Consider the following 15,651-nt stretch of genomic DNA (forward strand, 5'->3'; position numbering starts at 1 on the left):
TTTTTCCGGAAACACGTGCGGCGGAAAATTCTCAGCGACGTTTCGCTGTAGAAACGGACAGCAGGGTGTGGCGAGATCCGCGAGATGCGAGACGTCGACGAGCTGGACCCAGCACGCCATCTCGTCGGAGCCAACTCCGACGGAGGCGAGGAGAGTTTCCACTCGTCGAGAGAGCCGGTACGCCGCACGCCGATGGGTTATCCGCGGAGTTTACCCCACGAGAATTACCCCAGTTTCACCGTGAAATAATCCTCGAGGGATTGGCGCCGAAATGGGAGACGAACGCGGAAAAAAAAAAGGGTATAAGTGTCTGGGAAGATATTCTGCACATCAAACGAACCTCCCTATTGTCTTGAAGAAAAAGATTAAAAAGATTTATCTCTGACTGAAAGATCTTTATTTTCATCCCCCTCGCCTCTCCCGATCCGTCGACCGGCTATTCTTTTTCAGTATATCATAAACGGTCTCGAATTACGTCCGCGATCTTTTACGATGGGATTTCCATTTCGCGATAAGCTTCCTATCGGCATACATTTAATTAAATTAAACATTCAAGCTGAATGCTTTATATTTCTATTAAATTTTCCCTAATGCGGTTGGTATTAAAGAAAAAATGAAAATATGTCAATGTAAAATTGCGCGAATTACGTTATTAATAATTTATCTGTGTCATCAACGTAGCGTAATAAATTTTTATGAAAACCATCTTTTATTTATAATCAAATAATAAATATTACATTATTGTAATCAGTGTATACGCGCAAATGTGTATCGTGCAAAATATATATACAATATACGACAACACAATGTATTAAATGCAAAATATACAATATTAATACATATTATTTTCAAAAAAAAAAAAATAAAAAGAAAAAAAATGAAGAAAAATTAAATTCAATTAATACAATATAAAGGCATTACTTTCTTCCACGATTATTAATCATCAGATAAGAGAATCATAGTCTGAAATTATTTTCCGCTGTTTGGTTTTATTATTTTCAAAGGGAATTGGATAAAGCAACTGAAATGTTGTTCAACTCTTTAATTTTTTTTTTTCCAACCATTTTTCAATCTCCAATCGAGCTATTTACGCAGAAAACATTTTTTTTTTTATTTCTCCCGTATTCAATTAAATCCAGTAATTGATTTTCTCTTCGGTTTCTTTTTGACCACCTCTATTGCAATTTTATTGTTATATCATTTTACACTGGCATCGTATTAAAACGCGCGTGCGTATAAACATGCGTTTAAAATGTAATCACACGGATAAATAATTTTTATTTAATCCAAAGAAAAATAAAATTAAAAAAACAATCGTACGGCCAATTTTTCGCCGATGTGTGCTCATTAAACGTCAAAGTATCCGTTTTAAATATACGATAAAAATACGCTTGGGACGTTCCCGCTCTGTAACGCGGTGTCACTTCGTGTCGCGAGTCTGCAGTTGCAGCGAAATGGAATCGCGATGAAGACGACAGACGCGGCGTATCAATTTCATGCGGCACGAACGGGAGAGGCGCAGTCACTTCAGAGAATGAACGAAAGAGAGGAAGGGTGAAACTTGAACTGGGGAAACCTGACTGAGACCTCGCTAATTCCAAGGGTTAAGTTAAGCTCGTAATGCGTCTAAAGGCCAAGGAGAAGACGAGAGCAAGAAGAGCGGCGAGGAGGAGGAGGAGGAACAGAACCCAAAGGCGACTGCAAGCAATGCAATCTGGATAATCCCCTTCACGGAACAGTCGATCTCGTAAGGCAGTAATAAATAACTCTATTCGCGACAATTTCATCCGCTTCGATACGCAAAAAAGCGACGGTGAATCTTTCACGTTTCCACGCTTGTACGAATAAGTACTTTAATGCCGTGATTACCGTTCGGATTTTTATACTTTACGCTTAGAGCACGCCTCGAAATCCTATTTCACTCTCTTCGAGTTCTAAATTAGTACGGAGCTCGTTCGCGAACTCGATTTGTAGCGATAAGATAAGCTTAGTACTCACCGGTATCGTTGGACTGCCGACCCTTGCCATCTGGATTCCACTCTTCCTCTGTAAAGAAACAGAGAGAACAACAATTAGCACAAATCAGTCATTAGCAGGCAAATAATTAAACACACTACGATATATTTACTTTTCCGTGTTAATTATATAACGCGCGATATATTCGGGTTAAAAGTTGTGCGTAGCGGGCGATGAATAGAGGTTATGACGCGCGAAGGTGACTCTTGGGTGGCGTACGTAACTCGAGCGTGCGATACACGGGCCCGTAGGTGGCCCACTGCGTACGTGGCTCGGACGACTGGTCACGCAACGGAAAGTAGGTGACCAGCGCGTCAGCTGATGTACGGGTGTCCTACTCGTCCTATTTTCCGCGGTATCTCTCTCTCTCGTACCTTCACCGGCGCGACCGATCACGTAGCGCCAGCTGTGTGAATCTACGACAACCGCGCAACCTACAACAAACTTCTCGATGACGCGCGTAACAGCGTAACTCCCGCGCGCGATCAGGCCACTGGCCTGCAAAAGATGGCTGACTCGACGCAATTAGCGGGTCTCTACACACACCAAATATTCGACGCGCGGAAAGTACGTACGCTTACCGTAAAAAATGGCATTCGTGATGCTGCGATGGCGGCTAGCGTACGTGATCTTGACGTGGGATGCGTCGAATCTCACACGAAGCGTGCGCGCGCGCGCAGATGTATCACGAAGCACAGATTACAGAGGACTGAGATGGAACGCGGCCTACTACACCTCCTCGCTCTCGGCGGCCGAGAGTGGGGGAAGTTACGTACGCCAGCCGCCGTCGCCGCTCGCCGTAGAAAATGCCATATCTGCTTTTCATTGTACATTATCCATTGTATTTTTGTAATTTATAATATATTGATGTACTTGATTGATCAAGAAAAACTTTTGTCTTTTTCAGACAAGAATGGAGAGAAGAAGCAAGTGTCTTATGTACGAAGAAAAATTCAGCTGAACATTTTGAGAGAGAGAGAAAGCCTTGGAGAAACGTTATGCATCAACTAAGCAACTCCTGGGTAAGTATCACTTTTTCTTTATATCAAATTAAGAACTTTAGTCTATCCATGATCAAAAAGCTTTAAAAAAGAAATTTTTTCTTAAGTAATTAATTACTTGGAGCCGCGTAAAAAAATTGTTTCGAGTTAATAAATATTTTCAGCATATCTACAATTTAAATTGTATATTTATTTGTTACTGATCTGCTGCGCATCGTATTGTGAGTCAAAGGTCTCTTTTTTTCTTTTTATAATATAAGAACTACGGGTAGGAAAATATTATCTCTTGTATGCATTTTCAAATTCATTAATTTTAAATTGCAAGCGATAAGTTACACAGATCAAATTGTTATGTCAACGAATCGTTTCTATCTAAAAGTCATATATTGGTTACTAGCAAATTTGCAATTATAACAGTGGTAACGCCACTGTTCGAGAGTTTCTACGAACTTCAGTAACAAGTATCGGAAAGTTCGACGGGCTCAAGTTCGAATTTCGAAAAGTTACGGACACCACGGAGGCCTATAGAGTGGAAGCTTGCTATCCGCACATCCCATACTTTCCAAATCAACTTTCGAGCGTCTAAGAAAAGCGCAAGAGAATTGTCGAAAAGCTCGCAGGCTGTCTTCTCGCGAAAATGATTGGAACGTCGCGATAGTTTCTAACCAGAAATACACGATTTTATTAAAAAAAAAATACAGCTGCGTATTAATTGGTATATAGATTTTTCAAATAACAGCCTAAACTACGTTACTCGAATTTCATACGTATACGTAATAGAGTTAAAATATTTTTCACATTGCACGTCGTGTACCTATATTTTTCACGTGGACATCTGCGGTCGCGATATGCATAATCGTACGAAAATCCAACCAAGCGTTCGTCGCGGTGCATTTTTTAATCTCGATATTTCGCACGCATCGCACGTGTATTTATGAGTAGCGGACGTCGATATATGCATAAAAAAAAATTGCATACAGTAACACGCGTGTGTGTTTATGCAAAAAGCGCACGTCTGCTCGCGACATCGAACGCCGTGTCGGTTGCGTGTACGCAACATTCTAAATCTGACAGAGCCATCCTACCTCGCAGATCCTTAATATTCGAAATTCACCCTGAGAGAAGTTCCGTCGAACCTTTGCCGAGTTCGCGTAGCCGTTATAAAATATTCGTGAGAATCGATAAAACTGAACTATCAACGTCGCATAATTAACTAACTGGCATTCTGTTCATAATATACGCATATTATATATCGCACGTGCACGTAAAGGGCGCATATTTCATGCCGATTATGCATAATACGGGTTTGTACGTGCGTACGTGTCCGCGCTCGTTATGCACGCTGTAACGCAGGCCCTGTCCGGCCTGATGACGTAAATGCATGATTGAGTGAATTTATAAGGACCCACCGTGCAGCCGCTTCCACATTCTCAGTCACGCGGGAGATATAAATTTACATTTACGCCCCGTGACCCGTTTTCTTCGGCAACACTCGTTAGCAAGCCGACGTTCATTAACAGAGCCACCTTCCTCTCTTTAACGCATTTACAACGGCGCTAACTGATGTTGTTTATTAAGAGAGATGGTGGAATCAGAGTCTTTATGGACGAGTTTTCAACTCGGAGACATTTATAAAATCAATTTTATTTTGTTTTATTTTTTTCCCCCCCCCCCTTTTTAAAAAGTTCAATTTTTCTTCCTTTTAGAAATAATATTCGGTTTACAGTCGAACGTTAGCTTTCGTCAAATATATTTCTACGCTGGTAGTAATCGCATAGATTTTAAATTACCGTACGCCCCGATCAAAGTAAATAGCGTACGTAATATATACGAGGATGGAAAGTGGAGTTCTCCCGAGTTTTGAGAGAAAGCCACGCCGAGAAGCGCAGAAACGAGTCAAAGTATGCCGATATTAAAGAAAGAAAAAAAAAAGTGAGCATCCCTGGCGCGCCGAAGAAGCCACGCGCTTCTTTCCTACCTTCCTTTCAGACGCACAAGCCCGTTTACAACCCCCAGGTCGAGGATCCAGAACTCTTTCACGGCGCGTTTGGCACGGTAAACGGAATTTATCGTATTTCGCGAGCGGCCTCGGGAAGCGAAATTGCACCGCTCCTCGTTACAGCGTCCACGGTCACCACGCTCCGAAAAAAAAGGGGAAAAAAAAAGACAAAAAAAAACAATAGGTATTTCATTCGATACGCGTGTTTTCGGGAATTCACGTTGCAGATGATCGTTCGCTATAGCGTAATTGGCGAAACGTGTTACGCGCGTCGATCTCTTTCACCGCGAGAGCGATCGGGCGCGCGATTAAACCGCCAAATATTTTTCCAATGGAAAATTAGCGCACTAGCCGCGGCGCACATCGCGCGCACGTGTTGTTTGCGCGTCAATTGGGAGGGTCGAGTGGATATTGAGGCTACATCAAATTCACATTCGAAAACTACGCCAGCAGATAAACGACAATTTTCTATATCGTAAATTATCGATGCGCATCGTTGCGCAAACTCGTTTCCCGGGAATTGTCGCCAACTGCCCGAGGGCACGAAGTCACTTAAAAATGGAGAGCAGGATAAAAATTGCGACGAGGGCAATGAGAGATTCCGTTTGCCATCGCTCATCCATTACCCAGAGGTTTCAGTAATAAACCTGGCGTCCAGAGATAAGAGTCTAAATCCCGAACTCTCTCTCGGGATGAATCCCAGCGAGGAAGTAATCCTGATTACTGTCTTCTGTAGACGGATTATCATTGGCCTTACTGTGGTAAGTCACGGAATTGTGACACTCGATCGCGACATAAAAAGGCGACAAAATCGAACTTCATCAAGTTCGTGAGGATTCATTAAGATAATACGAAATAAATTGCGCGTTACACTTAAGATAGATAAATTAAAAAAAAATGTTTAACTAATTAAATTAATATCGGTGTAACAGCCACCTGTAAAAATTATTACAAGGCAACAATGATTTATCTTATCGTCGTAAATTATGTTACTTTTACTTTTAAAAACGTCGAGCGTATCGAACATTACGTTATTAAGTTCTATAGCTGATTTTTACTTATCAGCTACCTTTCCTCACCCTTCTCTCGCCCATCCCCGGCTTGCACGCGCAAACGTTTATTCACGAATTCGTGCAGCGTAAAATCTCTGACAAAGAGGCCGCGAGGGAGTGGCAAAAAGCCGACAGTATACATCTTGAAATACTCATATTTCAGAAGCGCTCCGTGAATGCTTTCTATCCGTCGCACAACGAGGAGTTTGTGTACATCGAGAAATGGCCGGTGCGGTAATAGGATGAGAAATTCGTCGAAAAGAAGGCGAACGAGAGAAAACCGATTGAACTGAGTAAGAAAAGCGGGGAGAAACGATAAAATATATGTATATATCTACACGAGAGAATCTATATCTTGATACGCGATACAATACTTGAAAATATGCGAGAGGACGAATATTGAGCGTTACGCAGGAAAATTTAGTTACATTATTGCCACCGCGTGGAATATGTCACGTAATACGGCGAATAATAGATCGCCGATACGTATCGAATAAAAGCAGATCGTATTCATTTTATCTAAACTAACGTTTTTCCACGTAGGGACTTGTGTTTGTACAAAATTACATGATTAATTTTGCGCGGAAAGAAAATATGGGGCGGAAAATCGGAAAATCTTCTGGTTATAGAGTTCGCGTAACTCGATAATCTTAATCCGATGATTACCGAGTCTAAAAGCATCTGAAACATAAACTTAACGTGGAGAAGAAAGTTAGGAAAAAAGGCGCGTGGACACGCGAATTTATCGCGAAGCAGAAGAAAGCTAAAATGGAGCGAAGTAGAGTAAGGTCATAGAGGATCCTCACGTTTTTATTACACTTTGCTGTCGTTAATCTAACTTACGCGAAAGAGTTCACGTTACTTTGCTGTAATAAAATATATATCGTTATTGGAATTAGAAGTGTTCCTTGTGGTTTTCATTCCATAAGGTCACAATAAATACTTGCCGTGAAAGATATCGCAAGCGCCCGAACATTTTATCTTCAAATTGAAGGGAACGGGATATCTCATAAGTTTATTGTTAACGGTAAGACAGTGAATTTAAACCAAGTAAATGTTAATTTTTAATTAATAGATAAAAACGAGAATAAAAATCTACTAGCACCATGCTACGTTATGGAAATTTCTTTGCATTCTGCTGACGTTATGCGAGAGGTTGATTATAAAGGAGCGAGTGCTTTAAAACGAGCACGTCGGAATTTTAAGTTTGGCAGCTTCTGCAGAAGTCGCTTTTATTGAAAGAACACTCGAAATAAACTCCATTTGACGAGGCAAACAAAATTCGTCTCGTCGAGTGAAACACGGAGAAGATCAAGGTTTATCGACATCGTGAAAGTGTGCGAAAAACGAGCGAAAAAAAAAAGAGAACAAAAATAAAAAAAAAATAAAAAATTGATTAGGTAACACAGATCTAATTTAAAAATTAAAACTTGTTTTGCAAGCTTGCACTTTAACTAGTTTTTTTTTTTATTAATTTTTTTTAAAGAAGTGTAATGGAAATATGTAAAAAAATTCGACCTGTTCCATTTCCGGCAATAAATGATATTTTTACGAAAGTAATAAAAACCAATTAAAAAAATTAAAGTATTTAGTGACCACTTTTGGAATTTTCTATCATAAATTGCTCCTCTTGTGTGTTAATAGTCGCAAATGTAAAAATAATTGTTAATGTAAAAAAATTACGTAAAAAAAGTTTGTCTTCGATTGGACGACAATACCATTATATTCCCTTAATTATCATACGAGATAAATAATTACTTTTCAACTGGATAAAATTAAAACTTCTCTGTCGCCAATATAAAAAAAAAAAGAAAACGTTTTCGAGTAATTTCACGGAGAATGTACACTGATAAAAGTAGAAACAACGTGCAAGCAGAAACTAAGTTCGACAATTAGCTGGCGTTAGTAACAGCAAAAGGAAGGAAGTAATTAAAACGAATTGCAAGATAGCAGTGATTATCGCATACTGGCAATCAGTTATAGCAATCGAAACGAATGTGATGCATAAGATAACATCTAGATCACAGTAAATCAGGTTTCATCCAATACGTTGCAGCGATCAAGTCAATCGTATTGCTCACACGTGTCAAAAATATCACAGCCACATCAAGAATTCACATCCTATTTCCTATTATGCTAATGCAACTAGAGACAGACACGGAGAGTTCGGCTATGGGGCTAGCAAGACCAGAGATCGAAAGATGGGAAAAAAGAATAATCAAAAAAAAAGGAGAAAAGAGAAAAAAAAAGAATTGACGAGACCGACGAACGAGTTTCCTTTCCTTAGGAAATCAGCTATCGTTACCTGAGATATCGGAATCGGAGCCTGGCGTGGGGCTAGCGTCCACACTGTGCCTCGATCCTTGGCAGCATTCACTGCACTTGCTGCACATCGTCCCCGGCAATAAAATCGACGTGAACGTCCCTTAGCACTTATCTTCGTTCGTGGCGATTTCGTACGTCGGCGTTATCGTGCGTGACCGCCGTCGTTCTGCGTAAAAAGGGGCCAAATCCGGAAAACCGTCGCCGATTATCGAGCGTCGACTATCGCGCGCAAACGGACGGTTTTAACCGTGGGATCCGGTTTCACCAACGATTCACGATTCCCATCGTAAAAGCCGCGTGCGTTGACTGCAAAGGAATTTCCTACATTGAGATCCGTCGATCGTCCAGCGGCGAGATCGCTCTAATTCAACAGCGCTGCGCGTTTAATTAAAAATTCCAATTTTACCGAAAGCGATAGTCGCCGCTGTTAAAATTCAGAAGCGCGCACAAACATCGAAAATAGAAATCTCGGCGATGCCGCCCTAGAACGAGTGCTTCACTCGGATATAACAGTCAAATGATATCGCTTCTTGTCTCTCGCATTTATTAGGACTGTAAAAGTGATATCGATTTCGCGTTAGATTCGCGGATGCAAAGCAATCACGAACTGATAATAACTCGAGCGCGAGCTAAATTATTAAATAAACGCAACCTAATAACGGCCATTAGCGATAGCTGGTTGCTGCAGTTGTATGTAACTCACGAATATGAATTTGATATTTTATAGCTTCCCTGATTTAACCCTAGCGAAAGTGAAACGCGGAGCGCGCAGTTCTCGCGAATATGCTAATGGATGAGCGTGGTGAATACTCGTCATAAACTAGATGAACCACCGAGTGTATTTGCAGGAGAGGCTCTTCTAACACGCAAAGACTACTGAAAGCACAGTTGATTACCGGGAGAAGGTTCACTCGCGCGTGTGCGCGAGCGGACTTTTAAAGTCCCGCGGAAGCCCTACAGATCCGGGAAGCGTGTTCGAAACCGCGGCGAAATTAGAGCAATGGGGAAAAAATACGCAGCGCGGAAGAGACGGCCGCAATACGGCCCGATCGCATGATGAGGAATCTATTCGAATCCACTCGCGAATGACATCGTGAACGATTGCATGCTCGCGGAGTAAACGGCTCCGTGCGGTTACGGAGAACTCGCTGCTAATGTCGAATGAATTCGAATAATTGATGGTTATTATCAATTTCGATTGTTCGGTAACCGGAGAGTCAGGGGCCGATACCGATCGGATATCGACTGAATTGTGAATGATGGTCGACAATATGAAACATTTAGTGGGTGGCCATTGTTACGCTCGTCACTGATGATCGTATCAATGCCCGACCCTATTACTCGCAAGACTAACGACTCGCTATCATTATCGCGTTTATTATTTTCAGTGTCGCGTACGAATAACGCATATAAAACAATGTCGTAATTGTACATGTGTATTTCGTCTTCTGTATTTACTAAGGGGAGAAGAGAGGAAACGATCGAAAAAATATGCATATATATTTCCATTTCATTTCCATAATTCCTGTCTGATAATAATGTTATTGCCAATTTACTGTTACCTTCTAATATTTTAAAACCTTTAATTACGCGCAAAACATATTTGGATTTCCGGAAAAGTTTTGTTTTCCCAACCTGTTTGCTCGTCTTTATCTCTAACGCGATTTCGAGCGTTGTTATAAAAATTATAGTCAACGCTAAAATAATGCTACATTATTTGCATAATGATTAAAAAATTAATGGAAAACAAATATCTGTGTCGTATCTAATTAATTGTCAATTAGCAGACATGAAAAATTATTCGTAAGAATTATCACTAATACAAATCAGGAGGAATTAGAATGCTATTAGCAATAACGTTTAAAGACGCGGAATAAGAAATACAATTTTTCGTAACTTTGCTCCTAAGCCCCGAGCTTAAAACAAGCGGCTTTGCGTGAAGCAAAGTAAAGGTCAGATATTAAAAGCATGCGTTGTTGTCGACGGAAAGAATTTAATTCCCTCGCCAGTTGCCAACGGGATTACTTCCGCCATGCTGCGCTGCAGGTTTTATCATTAAAATATCACCTGCTGCAACGCATTCAGGTCAATCAGGCACATTTGACGGAGAACATATCGTTTGAAAACTCATCGCATCCAAAAGCTCTTTCGGCTAACATTTGAAAGCGGAATTCCGGCGCACGAGAGGCATCTTTATCGACACGCACTATCAATCAAATCGCCAGTATAAAAACTAAACGCCACGATGGTACCGAAGCGAAATATCGAAATAAATTGTTCCTTCTACCAAAAGGTTATCAGTGAGACTCCTCCGATTTTCTCGTTCATTTTTTTACGCAGAGGAAAAAAAAAATGGGCTGCGATTGTATTTGGCAAATCAATTGCCACAAAGCTGTGCCAACAGAATTTCGCGGACCGTATATAATTTTTTTTTTTCCACGATAGAAGTACCGACCAAACGATTTTTTGTTTTATCAGCAATAAGAGAAAACGGAAACGAGTGGCTGCGGGAACAAAAAAAAAAAAAAAATTTTTCCGTTGAATGACAATTCGTGTGACAGCCCACAGCTTTCGCTCACGCGTTTATCCCATAGCGAGCGGCTGCCGAAGAGGGTCCAACAAGTCGCAAGCGTTCGCGTGTGCGATTGACCTCGTACGTATCGTGAATAAATGATATCGCGTTGCGCGGAGCCGCGGGCGAGGGCGGATAACCGGAGCGACGGAGGAGTCGCTTGCGCGCAGCATCGGTCACTGGGGCGAAGGTGTACTCGTGCGGTATGGGTGACCGATAGGTGCGCGTGCATGCGCGTGCACGCATCTCGGGGTCGTCCCGACACCCCATTTCGCCAGCGCTCGCCACCCTCCCGACGATCTCCCCGCATACCGCGGGGATTATTTTCCATTTTGATCGATTCTCCCCGGCGCGATGGATGGATGCAACGGTGCTTTGCGCGCGTTCAGAATCGATTGCGATTCACTTTGATCGAAACGCGAAAGAAAAATCGGAGATGCAAACGCGACGGTAATAATTACGCACGGAGCGATGCGCGCGAGCAGAAAAGACACTTTGCGACGAGACGCGGGAGAAAATGACGCGAGTGCAATTTGATTAATCGACGCTCGTTATCGCCGGTAGAGATATCACCGGGAACCACTTTCGACGATGTTGTGGCGTCAGCATTACACGTAGAGAGACAGATGAGAGGATTTGAATATTGGACCACGTTTGAATAATGTAAAATTGTAGATGATTTACGTGCATTTGTCATTCCGACACGGAAACACTCGCTGCCTTCTGCAAAATTAATTTCCCGCACTTTCAAACCGGGAAAGAGATTTGGAAGTAAAAAACTTTTTTTTTTATCGCTGACTAAATGTAAAGTAATCGCAAAAAAGAATGTTTTAATTAAGACTCGGCAAACATTTTATATCCACGTGGGTACGAGTCAAAGAAAGAGCAGGTTTGTGTTTAGTCGCGGGTTCGTTCTTTGAGCGTGCGATTAAGCGAAATCCGCAATTTATTTTACATTCCCCGTATCATTTTACGCGGTCATCTAAACGCGAGTACTTTGATGCCTCCCGCCGCCAGCAATCGCGGTTCACAGTGAAAACAATTCGAGAAATAAGTCTGGGTCTGGGCAAAGACGATGTCGCGAGAGCGAGCGCCGGTTTTTCCGTCCGCCTCGGCCTCATCCCGCAATTTTCTTTCTCAATCCCATGTCATTTCACTTTAAGTCTCTTCAGATCTTATTCCCATCATCTTACGCACCCTCCATTTAAGTCGGTGATTTTTTGCACGTAGCATCCTTAAGACTGCGAGTACCGTACCAATATATATCATCTGTTTTTCATACGCGAGGAATATCATCAACAAATTTATTCCGTAACGACGAAGCCTCGCGCCGCCCAGGAAAACATGCGAAGAGATATTCATAGCTTTTATTTTTCATTCTGAGAAAACCCCACGAACGTTTATACTCATTAAAATTTAGACCGCGTCCGGTTGATAACGTAACGTAACGAAGAGAATAATTTGTAAATTCCCAGTTCACGGGAATTTATCATTTCACGTGTAATTAATAAATTAAACAGAAAACGGAAAGAGGTAAATTATTCTTCCGTACTGACGTGTACCTTATGAGCTTTGAAATGTATGCGGCTACGAAAATATGCGTGCAAAAAAAAAAAAAAAAAAAAAAAAAACAGAGAAAGAGAAAAAGAGAAAATGTGCTCGAAAATAAAACGAGATAGATGCGACGTCAATACATCTCCAGAGCGTAGTAGGAACTTCCTGGGGTATCCCCGGCTTCGTCTATTAGAGCCCGCAAATGGCCGGACTTAAAAATAAAATCTCCTTTAAATTATCGCCGTCGCCGGCATCCCTGTTGTCGGTGGGGTATTTTTAATTATCACGTTCCGCGTGGATCTATCGACTTTACGCCCGACTGGCCGTGATAAATAGCCCGCAATGTATTCACGACACGACCGTTCTTCTTCTTTTTTTTTTTTTTTTATTATTTTATTTTTACGAGACGGGTGTCTTGTTCAAGTATCGCTCGCGATGATTCGTTTGTGAAGGCGAGCCCCCGCCGATACGTGCGTCGCACGATGACGTTAAAGACGCGCGTTTCCCGTCGACGGGTTTCTGATCGATACCTTTTGAAATCGTCGGTGGTTTCGTTCTCCTCTTCGTCATTTTGCGGCTCATCCTATAACGCGGTTCATCCACATCGATTCATCGCGATATCTGATTTTATGAAATTCCACGGGACCGGAGAAGGCACGTATTTTAATCCAACAGTACGCGCAGATGTGTATCCGATAGCCTAATGTCACCGCGCGAGTTAGGCACGACGTATATTGACCTAACGTTGTACCGCACTCCGAGTACTGAATTATTCATGTAAGCTCACTTTGCGAAAGCTCTTGTGTAAAAACAAGGACATTAAGAATGTTCCTCGTGCAGCGTGGAAAATCGAATTTGCATCTTAATTGAGAACGCACGACGTTATAATTTGCTGAAACCCCCATTTCTACCGCAATATCTAAGTGACAACGAGCAATAAATTACGCATGAAAGCAAAAGCATCGTCGCGTGCCTCGTAAGATTGAAGCTCGAAGTGAGTGTCAATGTCTGTACTTCCGTTTGAATGCGCCCGAGTATTTCAATGATAAATACGTATTCGCAGAGCTCAGACAGTTTTATTATACGAATAAATGTTACGTCAACTGCGTTACTTCATTTCAACTTGCATCGACTTTCGTCCCCTTCATCTCTATCATTTTTTTTTTATCAAAAATAATTTAACAGTAATGACTATTCTTGAATGCCTTAAACTCTCTATTATACTTTGATTCACGCTGATATAAACTTCTATTAAATTCGTTGGAAATAATTTTTGACATGCCCCGCGTGTATATGTATGTATATATGCGCGGAAGCTGGGTCAAGTGGACGCGCGCACAGTTACGCCACCTCAAATTGAACGTAATTCGGTTGCTGGAATCTGGACATCCGCACACCACAGGGAGGCTCTCTCCCCCGAACGAGGGACGAAATTTGTCTTGAAATTGGGTTAAGCATGCGCTCATACGTGTGTTCCCAACCCCGGTATCTCTCAGCCGCGCTTAATCACGATTATTATCGACGTTTACCGTAACGCAAACAATCAAATTGCATTTGTGTGCTTTAGATAATTTTCTAAGCAGACGCGGCTAAAAGTAGCTGAATTTTTCGGCAGTAAAAAGTTTCCTAGCTGCGTAAATCTTTACAATGGTTAAATTTTACAAGTTTTATTCACGTCACAACCGCATAATATTTGCAGAAAAATTTAAAAAGGCAGACGTGTAATTCGACGTTGCACTGACGTCCAGTAAAAAAAAAAAAAGAGCACTGTCAGAATATTATTTTTTTTTAAAGTGTATCGATGGACACACTTTATAACAATGGGCGATTCCGTAATTATTATGGTTCCATTCTTGCTTTTCACGTCGCCTCTGAGCGAGTAAAATCGCCTCAGGCGATGGGAAAGGTATAAAAAGATAACGAAGAGTACAAAGAAAATAAATTGGGAGCCGAATAAAAAGCAATAGAGTAACTGTTTATAATAAAAGAGGATTACTTGAGCATTTTCCAATTTATAAAAAAAAAGTTGCACAACAAAGCTAAACTCGGTGAAAATTTTTATCGCGTTCCGTATTTTATGATAACGCCGCAAAAAAAAAAAAATTTTTTTATCCGTCATCCGAGTGTGATTTCTTATATTTATAGAAATTTTTAACGCTAGAAATAGAAGATAAGCGTCAAAACTGTAATACTACTAAAGAAAAATAAATTGAAAGACGTAAGTTTGACAGAATAAATTGGAGAAAGCAATGGTAAATCAATATTGTAGGAAAAATATCAGAAAACAAGGAAGACTTTCAGTTTTGCGTCAGCTACTGAAGATTCACGACTTGGATTATTTAAAAAAAAAAAAAGAAAAAAAAATTGTCAACAATTAAATTCCAAGCTCTACAAATAGAAATTAAAATCACGGTCATAAACACAATAGTTAATTTCTTTAATTTTGCTTCATTAAAAATTTAAGTAAATTAGAAATAAATTGTGTTTCTGTAAAATTTTAAATGTAATACGATTTGTTTCGTAAGTACAAGTTGGACTGACGTTTAATAACATTAATATCTTAATGAAACCAAAAAGAAATTCGCTTCCATCTACCAATTTTTGCTCCAATAATTAATTAATCTACGGCAAGCAGTTCCGCGTTTCTCTTTTCATTTTATTTAAATATAAATTGTAAGGCAAAATGTTGAGAGAGGAAATGATGGATTTCAATCAAAAATAAACGGCGAGAAAAGAGGGAAGTTCAAGAGCAGTGGAAGGTAATGTAAAGACAGAATATTTATCTCTTTCTCTCTCTCTCTCTCTCAAGTTATACGATGACGCAATGAGGCGTAGCCGAGTTATTTCTTAAGTGGCGATTAACTAAGAACTCGGTGAAGAAACAGATAACTACGTCAGCGTTTTCACGGGTCGACGACCTTCGGGTTACCTTAACTACGCCGTTTGAAAAAACGCAAAAAAGGAATTGGGAAAACGATTTTACTCCGGAGAATAACAATTCGTTACGTCACTTTCGCGCAACGAAATTATTTGCGAAGCAAACTGCTCGAGTAAAAAGGTATCGATTTCAAGCCAGTGAGAATTTATTTGTATCGATAAGAAGAAAAATTCTCAAAAGTATCTTGCCGTTTT

The 15,651-nt window shown here is 40.8% G+C and overlaps 1 protein-coding gene across 15 annotated transcripts in view; it reads right to left on the reverse strand.

Annotated features, from left to right (window-relative positions):
• LOC139109532 (uncharacterized) overlaps positions 1 to 15,651 on the reverse strand; it is a 174,378-nt gene that overhangs the window by 94,542 nt on the left and 64,185 nt on the right. For all 15 annotated transcript variants that reach the window (XM_070668643.1, XM_070668642.1, XM_070668645.1 and 12 more), the window contains one exon: positions 1,999 to 2,046. In XM_070668643.1, coding sequence (XP_070524744.1) covers positions 1,999 to 2,046 — 48 coding nt within the window. The remainder of the gene's footprint in view (positions 1 to 1,998; positions 2,047 to 15,651) is intronic.

Source organism: Cardiocondyla obscurior, linkage group LG18, assembly GCF_019399895.1.
Source record: "Cardiocondyla obscurior isolate alpha-2009 linkage group LG18, Cobs3.1, whole genome shotgun sequence".
Taxonomy (NCBI): Eukaryota; Metazoa; Arthropoda; class Insecta; order Hymenoptera; family Formicidae; genus Cardiocondyla; species Cardiocondyla obscurior.